The sequence below is a fragment of the Sceloporus undulatus genome, chromosome 5, assembly GCF_019175285.1.
Source record: "Sceloporus undulatus isolate JIND9_A2432 ecotype Alabama chromosome 5, SceUnd_v1.1, whole genome shotgun sequence".
Taxonomy (NCBI): Eukaryota; Metazoa; Chordata; class Lepidosauria; order Squamata; family Phrynosomatidae; genus Sceloporus; species Sceloporus undulatus.
In genome coordinates, this window is record NC_056526.1 from 101,263,625 (window position 1) to 101,273,136 (window position 9,512).

Below are 9,512 nucleotides of genomic sequence, written 5' to 3' on the forward strand. Positions count from 1 at the left end.
AATAATAATAATAATAATAATAATAATAATAATAATAATAATAATAATAATTCCTCACCTCGGAATGCCAGAAAAGGATGCATTTTTTTTTTCTTTTCCTAGGCTACCCCTGAATTCTTTAGAGACAGTAGCAAAAGCTGTATCAATTTACCAATTTGCCTAATTGGAAAGAGAAACATTACATTCGAATTTGTAACATTCATTCGCATTGCAGCATTCATTCCAAAGGAAAAAAAGGTTTTTGCAAAGTAATCTTCTTGCAAAGGGCTCCTGAGGAAGCCAGATCTAAATATAGATCTACCCATTGCAAAAAATATGCACATAGACAGAGAAAAATAATAATCATAAATAATAAAAGGGAAAAGGTCACTGATGGATAGCAGAGGCTTGGCTCCCCCCCCCCCAACCTGCCCTAAATTGACCCTTCCTCCTGCTCACATTCTACCTATATATCTATATATCTATTGCTAAAAAATAATTAAAAAAAAAATAAAAACCAAAGGGAAAAGGTCCCTGCTGGAGAGGAGAGGCTTGGCTTGCTGTGGCCCCCTGACCTGCCCTGAATTGACCCTTCCTCCTGCTCATGTTCTATCTCTATAGCTCTATATCTATATATCCATTGCAAAAAAAATGCACATTTTTTGCCAAATAATTAAAAAAATAAAAACCAAAGGGAAAAAGTCCCTCCTGGAGATCAGAGGCTTGTCTTGCTGTGGCCCCCTGACCTGCCTGAATTGACCCTGTCAGTCACCCCCTTTTTGCCTCCTGTCACCCTTTGCCTCCAGATCCCCTTTCCTTCGGCTCTTTTCTCCTCCTCCTCCTCCACCTCCTCCTCATCCCCTCTGATGAGGGGAGGGAATGCTCTGACCTCTGCCTGCCCTCTGATCTTAATCCCTCCCTGAATTTGCCCTGGTCATGATCGAGGGCAAGTTCATATTTCGTGGAACCCAGGTCTTTTGAGAAAAGACGGATTTTAGCCTGAATCTCATTAGCCCACACTAATGGGGCATTTCCTTGTGCAAGCCTTGACATGGATTGTGACAGAATCGGGCCCAATATGAACTTCACATGGAAGAATCGGTTTCAAAACCGGTTTAAAAGGTAGTGTGAATGGGCCCAGTAAACTTAGGGAAATACTGGGGGTCATCCCATGGTTAGGACTAGTAAAAGAGAAAGGAAGTCAGTTTTTCAAAAGGGAGATACTGAAGGCACAATTTCAAACAGAGGAGGAAAAATGGGAGGTGTCTCAAGAAAACAGGATGGATGACTAAAGAACTTTCAACTGAGTTAAGTTTTAAATGGAATGTGTATAAGAAATGGAAAAGGAGGGGGGGGGGGAAATAACCCAAGAGAAATTTAAGCAAATAGCTAGGATGTGTAAAGTCAGAAAAGCAAAAGTGCAGAATGAGCTCAGGCTTGCTAGAGAAGTTAAGAATAATAAAAAGGCTTTTTGGGTATGTCCATAGCAAAAGGAAGAAGAGGGAAATGGTAGGGCCATTGCATGGAGAGGATGGCAAAATGCCAACAGGGGACAGAAAAAAGGAAGAACACCTACACCTTCTTTGCTTCAGTCTTCTCACAAAAGGAAAAGGGTGCTTAACCTGAGGGAAATGGAGCAGAGGACACAATAGAGGAAATGCAACAAAGTATAAGTAAAGAGGTACTACAGAAATATCGGTTAATCTAAATGAATTTAAAAGAACCATTCAGTCCATCCCCTGCCATGAAGCCATCCACAATCAAAACATCCCTGACAGATAGCTATCCAGCCTCTTTTTAAAGGCCTCCAAAGAAGGAGACTCCTCCACAATCTGAGGGAGTGTGTTCCACTGTCAAACAGCTGTTATTATCAGGAAGTTCTTCCTAATGTTTAGGCGAAATCTTTTTTCCTGTAGTTTGAATTGATTGCTTTTGGATCTTATTCTCTGGAGTTGAAGAAAATAAGCTTGTTCCATCCTCAATATGACATCCCTTCAAATATTTAAACACTGCTATCATGTCACCCCTTACCCTTCTCTTCTCAAGCCAAACATTAATACCCATTATTGTCATATTGTTGTCACATCTTGCCGAGCTGTTTTAACTGATGTTATCCCAATTAATTTTTTTATTCTTATTATTTTGTATTAATGGGAGGGAGGATAGAAGGGTGGGGGTTTTCGGGAACTGTCTAGTTATATTTTCTGTGACTTGCATTTGAAATTTTCCTTGCTGTTACCTGCCTCTATCCTCAAATGGTAGAGGTGGGATACAAATAAATATTTTATTATTATTATTATTATTATTATTATTATTATTATTATTAACATACACAGCTCTCTAAGTCTTTCCTCATAGGGCATGGTTTCCAGACATTTCACCATTTTGGTTGCCCTCCCTTGGGCATGCTCCAGCTTGTCCACATCCTTGTTGAGCATCTTCTACATTTCATATCAAAATTTTCACATTTAAATTTAATTGCCAAACCATTTTTCAACCTTTTGCAAGAAATGTTCAGTTATTATGTAGCTGATACAAAAATGCATGCTTTTTCATTTATGGGTAGTCAATTCCTTACCACAATGGCATGTGGGACAGCATCCAGTGTTTTGGTCACAGTGCAGCTCTGTTCCAAAGGGGCAACTGGGGGGCTTTATCTGTGTACATGAGACATTCTTTGTTTGAATAAAGACTTCTTCATTCACTCGGACACATTCTCTGATGATACATGGATTTGAAGGGGATCGCCACTCAGAACCAACCTATGAGTGAAAGATAGCAAATGGATTGAATAATGTAGGAAGATGACGTTCCTTTGCTGCTGTAATGACTGAGCCTCCAGTTATTGGAAGACTTCTGCCAGGTAATAAGAGTAAGCTGGGAGGAAGGCACATGCAAATACGTAATGACATCATAGCTGACGGAAGGCTCACTTGACCAATCAGTGAGCAGGAGCAAGAGTTTCTTCTGGAAGCATATAAGAGAAAAGGCCTCTGAGACCAGGTGACAGTTGGAGAGTGACAGAGTATGGCAGTTAGAGAGAGAGGCAGAGAAGGAATCTTCAGCAGTTAGTGGTTTCCACAGTAAGAATTCGAGGTGGGAATCTCTCTCTCGAATTAGTCTTACAGGTTAGGAAAACTGTAGTGTTATAACTATAGAAAGGCAGGCATAATTCAGGCAGATAGTTTATGTTAAGACCTGTAACCATATTTCAAATCCATAAAGGTCAGCATATTACATCAATATATCAGTTAGGTGAGAATGTGTCACATTAGAATGTTTAGGCCTTAGGCAGCCTGGGGGTGCTTCTAGATTCGTCTCTTCACATGGCAAATCAGGTGAATGTGACAGTCAGCAGTGCCTGTTATCAGCTTCAGCTGATACATCAGTAGCTCCCTTTACTGGAACTCAGGGACATTGAGACCGTAGTACATGCCCTGGTAACCTCACGTCTTGATTTCTGCAATGCACTCTACATGGGGCTATCCTCGTGCTTGGTCCGGAAACTTCAATTAGTTCAGAACATGGCAGCCAGGTTGGTCTCTGGTACATCTAGAAGAGACCATATAACACCGATCTTAAGATCACTTCACTGGCTGCCCATCAGTTTCTGGGCCTAGTACAAGGTGTTGGTTATCACCTTTAAAGCCCTAAATGGCTTGGGTCCAACCTATCTTTGGGACTGCCTCCTTCCATATAATCCTCCCGGCACACTTAGATCCTCAGGGAAAAATCTGTTACAGCCTTGTAAAACTAGGCTGTCAAAGACCTCCCAGAGGACCTTCTCAGCTGTTGCTCCCAGATTGTGGAATGGCCTTCTGGACGAGATCTGCCATATTACTACTCTGAACAGCTTTAAAAAAGCTATAAATATGGATCTCTTCTGGCAGGCCTTTCTTGAATAGTTTTCCGGCCATCAGAAGGAAAATCAAACTGCTGACCTCCAACTTCACCACAGTTATTGTATTGTTTTTAAGTATGTTTTATGTTTTTAATTCCACACTGTTTAATTGTCTTTTAAGGGGGTGGGTGGGTTGAGGGTTTGGACTGTATATTTTAACTTTGTAAGCCACCCTGATTGCTTTTTGTAGAGTGGTGGGATATAAATAAATTATTATTATTATTATTATTATTATTATTAATTTATTTTTCTGGTTGCTTGCATGAAATGAATACTTTTAGAATTACACATATTGTACCTGCAAGGCCCTTAGGATCTTGCATGATTTCTATCTTTTTGTTTTGTTTTGTTTAATTATAATATATACTTCCTTAAAAGTATCTGCTACTTTGACACTCCTTTACACACGTCCTAGCTAGGCTGATGCTGGAGAAAATTAACAAGAAGTCCTTAACAAGTGTATGTTAAGTGAAATCCAATACGAATTCACTGGGTGGTAGCAGTGTGATCTGAGGATCTTCATGAGTCATCTTCAATTCCACAAGGAGTAGGAACATAGACAGGAGACTCAGGGAGAAGCTAAGGATCTACTGGGACTAAGAGCCAAGGCAGGCCTGCTGTTTGGCTGCTTAGACCACAGGAGGATCATCACAGCTGATTTTTACATTTTAGCAATGGAAGGCAACACTATTTTCTTCTCCATCTGCCCCATTCATTCCGCCTCGCACCCTCAGAACGTCTGGGCAGCAATTACTGAAGGTGCCTGGGGCTAGGTTATCCTCCACCACACGGAGGACATTCTCCACGGCTGCCCCAGCCCTTTGGAATACGCTGCCCACCGAACTCCGCTCGACTACCACCCTGGCCCAATTCAGGAAGGACTTAAAAACCTTCCTGTTCCAACAGGCATTCCCCGACTAAAAATCCTGTGGGCCTCCCTCCTCTTCCGTGGCCAAGAGGTTGGGCTAAGGGGTTTTTAATTCTGTTGGTTTTGTCGATAGTTTTTATTGTTTGTATGGTCAGCCTGTAGTTGTATTTTTTATATTGTTATGGCACCATTGTTTTTAACCTTTGTTGTAAGCCGCCCTGATCTTGGGAAGGGCGGGATATAAATAAAAATTTTATTTATTTATTTATTTATTTATTTATTCTTTTCCAAATTTTCAGTCCTTTCTAACACCTCCTCCACCTCTACTTTAACTCCTGATATAGCTTTAGTTAAATTGTCTATTTCCCCCCATCCATCTATCTCCTTCTGCATATCCTCCTTTATCTCATTTCTATTTTCCTTCAGTTCATCCTGTATCTCTTTCTTAAAACTTTTCTTAAATTCCCTTAGTTCTTGCAGGATCATAGCGCTGATATCAACTTGTCTCATTGATCCTCTTCTCGCCGTCATACTCCTAGTTTGCATTCATTTACAATCTAATCAAATACTTTCTATATTCTTTTCTCTTTATATAGTATCCTTATTCAACTTACAATACTTCAATCTCTAGTGTTTCAATACTACAGTATTCCAATAGTACAGTTTCTAATACTATTAATTATACAGAATACTTTACATGCAGTACATCTAATCTCCGATGTTATAGCTCTTAATGATGTTGAGTTTCCCACAGGTGTATATCCTTAAATATTTCTAAAGTTGATTCCTGAGGTTAATTTTTTTATCAGTTGCCAAGCTGTTTCTTTACTCCTTGTTGTCTCTCTTTCCTTAATTTGTCTTATCATCTATTTCACCTGTTTACAGCGTATTATCTATAATGAGCTCCAGCTGTTCCTTATTCAACCAAAAATTTTCAGTTGTCAACCATTAATGTCCTCCAAACTTTTTAATTTTTTTTACTCTTATCAGTTCATAGTCTTCTTCCAACAAAAAACAAATTGTGTCAAGTCCTCAGAAATATTCCCTTTGATATTCTGTTTTTGAGTCTTTACTTTTTACAACTGCTGCAATGGAAGCCCTGTGACTCCCACATCTTCTTTGGTTTTCCCCCTTAAGGGTCTGCCTCTGAAAGACGTAACAATGGGTTTCCGATGGGCCCTCGTACCCCAAGTCTCCCCGGCTAGGGGTATCCTTTAGTTAATAGGCCTGCAGTAGTTGATAGTCGCGGTGCGGAGCTTTGTCTCGCACCGCCAAGCACCTCCGCGGCAAAAACGGAAGTTTCTGATTAAGTCATTTTATCAACTAAAGTGGAAGATCAGAGTATATCATCATGCTCCATAGTTCTTATGGGAATACAACCAGTACTAAATCTCTCTCTCTCTCTCTCTCTGTGTGTGTGTGTGTATATATATATATATATAGAGAGAGTAACTCACAAGCCCTATTTTAAAAAAAAAGAAAGGAAAAGAATCATAGAATCATAGAATTGGAGAGTTGGAAGAGACCACAAGGGCCATCCAGTCTAACCCCCCTACCATGCAGATATTCTCAATCAAAGCATCCCTGACAGGAAACGTCTAGTAACTAGAAAATATTTCTCCAAGCAAATTTTTTGTATTAGGCTTTACTGAAAATCACAGAATCATTGAATCATAGGAGTTTAACACACAGTGACCAATGTGCTGTCATCCCAAAAATGGTTAAAATGCAGTCACTCCAGAAAAGCAAGCCCATTTGCTAATGGTTATCACATGCAAGAGCATAATAATAATAATAATAATAATAATAATAATAATAATAATCGGAGTTATTTATACGCCGCCCAATCGCTAGGAATCTGGGCGGCTTACAACAGAGGGGATAATAGGCAGTTCCCTGCCCTCAGGCTTACAATCTAAAAAGACAAGACACAAAAGGAGAAAGGAATGGTGGGGGTGGAGGGGATCAGGTCCAGCATTCTTCTCTCCCTCTGAGGCCTGGACCAAGACAGATGGACTGTCTTCTTCAGGCTAGACCTGGAGGAGCTGGGCCTGCCTGGTCAACTCCCTTATAGGCCGGAAGATGAAAGTTATGGAGGGAGGAGTCTTTTCCTCCAAGCTAACCCTGATGGAGCTCGGTCTGCCTGGTCAACTCCCTCGCAGGCCGAAGGATGACAGTTATGGAGGAAGGAGTCTCTTCTTCCAGGCTAGCCCTGATGGAGCTGGTCAACTCCCTCATAGGCCGGAGGATGACAGTTATGGAGAGAGGAATCTCTTCTTCCAGGCTAGCCCTGATGGAGCTAGGCCTGCCTGGTCAACTCCTTCATAGACCAGAAGATGACAGTTATGGAGTGAGGAGTCTCTTCTTCCAGGCTAGCCCTGATGGATCTGGGCCTGCCTGGTCAACTCCCTCATAGGCCGGGGGATGACAGTTATGGAGGGAGGAGTCTCTTCTTCCAGGCCAGCCCTGATGGAGCTGGGCCTGCTTGGTCAACTCCCTCATAGGCCAGAGGATGACAGTTATGGAGAGAGGACTCTCTTCTTCCATCCTAGCCCTGATGGAGCTGGGCCTGCCTGGTCAACTCCCTCATAGGCCGGAGGATGACAGTTATGGAGAGAGGAATCTCTTCTTCCAGGCTAGCCCTGATGGAGCTGGGCCTGCCTGGTCAACTCCCTCGCAGGCTGGAGGATGACAATTATGGAGGGAGGAGTCTCTTTTTCCAGGCTAGCCCTGATGGAGCTGGGCTTGCCTGATCAACTCCCTCATAGGCCAGAGGATGACAGTTACGGAGGGAGGAGGCTCTTCTTCCAGGATAGCCCTGATGGAACTGGGCATGCCTGGTCAACTCCCTCACAGGCCAGAAGATGACAGTGATGAAGGGGGGAGTCTCTTCTTCCAGGCTAGCCCTGATGGAGCTGGGCCTGCCTGGTCAACTCCCTCTCAGGCTGGATGATGACAATTATGGAGGGAGGAGTCTCTTCTTCCAGGCTAGCCCTGATGGAGCTGGGCCTGCCTGGTCAACTCCTTCACAGACCAGAAGATGACAGTTATGGAGGGAGGAGTCTCTTCTTCCAGGCTAGCTCTGATGGAGCTGAGCCTGCCTGGTCAACTCCTTCATAGACCAGAAGATTACAGTTATGGAGTGAGGAGTCTCTTCTTCCAGGATAGCCCTGATGGATCTGGGCCTGCCTGGTCAACTCCCTCATAGGCTGGGGGATGACAGTTATGGAGGGAGGAGTCTCTTCTTCCAGGCCAGCCCTGATGGACCTGGGCCTGCCTGGTCAACTCCCTCATAGGTCGGAGGATGACAGTTATGGAGAGAGGAATCTCTTCTTCCATCCTAGCCCTGATGGAGCTGGGCCTGCCTGGTCAACTCCCTCATAGGCCGGAGGATGACAGGTATGGAGAGAGGAATCTCTTCTTCCAGGCTTGCCCTGATGGAGCTGGGCTTGCCTGGTCAACTCCCTCGCAGGCTGGAGGATGACAATTATGGAGGGAGGAGTCTCTTTTTCCAGGCTAGCCCTGATGGAGCTGGGCTTGCCTGATCAACTTCCTCATAGGCCGGAGATGACAGTTACGGAGGGAGGAGGCTCTTCTTCCAGGATAGCCCTGATGGAACTGGGCCTGCCTCGTCAATTACCTCGTAGACCGGAGGATGACAGTTATGGAGGGAGGAGTCTCTTCTTCCAGGCTAGCCCTGATGGAGCTGGGCCTGCCTGGTCAACTCCCTCATAGTCCACAAGATGACATTTATGGAAGGAGGAGTCTCTTCTTCCAGGCTAGCCCTGATGGAGCTAGGCTTGACTGGTCAACTCCCTCATAGGCCAGAGGATGACAGTTACGGATGGTGGAGTCTCTTCTTCCAGGCTAGCCCTGATGGAGCTGGGCCTGCCTGGTCAACTCCCTCATAGGCCACAAGGTGACAGTTATGGAAGGAGGAGATTCCTCTTCCAGGCTATCCCTGATGGAGCTGGGCCTGCCTGGCCAACTCCCTCATAGTCAGGGGGATGACAGTTAGGGAGAGAGGAATCTCTTCTTCCAGGCTAGCCCTGATGGAGCTGGGCCTGCCTGGTCAACTACCTCGCAGGCCAGAGGATGATAGTTATGGAGAGAAGAGAGTCTTCTTCCAGGCTAGCCCTGATGGAGCTGGGCCTGCCTGGTCAACTCCCTCATAGGCCGGAGGATGACAGTTATGGAGAGAAGAGACTCTTCTTCCAGGCTAGCCCTGATGGAGCTGGGACTCCATGGTCAATTCCCTTGCAGGCCGGAAAATGACAGTTATGGAGGGAGGAGACTCTTCTTCCAGGCTAGCCCTGATGGACCTGGGCCTCCATGGTCAATTCCCTTGCAGGCCGGAAGATGACAGTTATGGAGGGAGGAGACTCTTCTTCCAAGCTAGATCTGATTGACCTGGGCCTGCCTGGTCAACTCTCTCATAGGCCACAAGATGACAGTTATGGAAGGAGGAGATTCCTCTTCCAGGCTAGTCCTGATGGAGCTGGGCCTGCCTGGTCAACTACCTCGCAGGCCGGAGGATGATAGTTATGGAGAGAGGAATCTCTTCTTCCACAGGGTACGTTATGGGAGAGACGGCCCACCACGGAGAGGAATCTCTTTCTCCCCTAGCCCTGATGGAGATGGGCCCGCCTGGTCAACTCCCTCATAGCGCGGGGATGACAGTTATGAGGAGGAGTCTCTTCTTCCAGGCAGCCCGATCGAGGGGGCCTGCCCCTGGTCAACTCCCTCGCAGGTCGGCAGGATAAA

The 9,512-nt window shown here is 44.6% G+C and overlaps 1 protein-coding gene across 4 annotated transcripts in view; it reads right to left on the reverse strand.

The window, feature by feature from the left end:
* VWF (von Willebrand factor) overlaps nt 1–9,512 on the reverse strand; it is a 247,354-nt gene that overhangs the window by 50,494 nt on the left and 187,348 nt on the right. For all 4 annotated transcript variants that reach the window (XM_042469124.1, XM_042469122.1, XM_042469123.1 and 1 more), the window contains one exon: nt 2,558–2,741. In XM_042469124.1, coding sequence (XP_042325058.1) covers nt 2,558–2,741 — 184 coding nt within the window. The remainder of the gene's footprint in view (nt 1–2,557; nt 2,742–9,512) is intronic.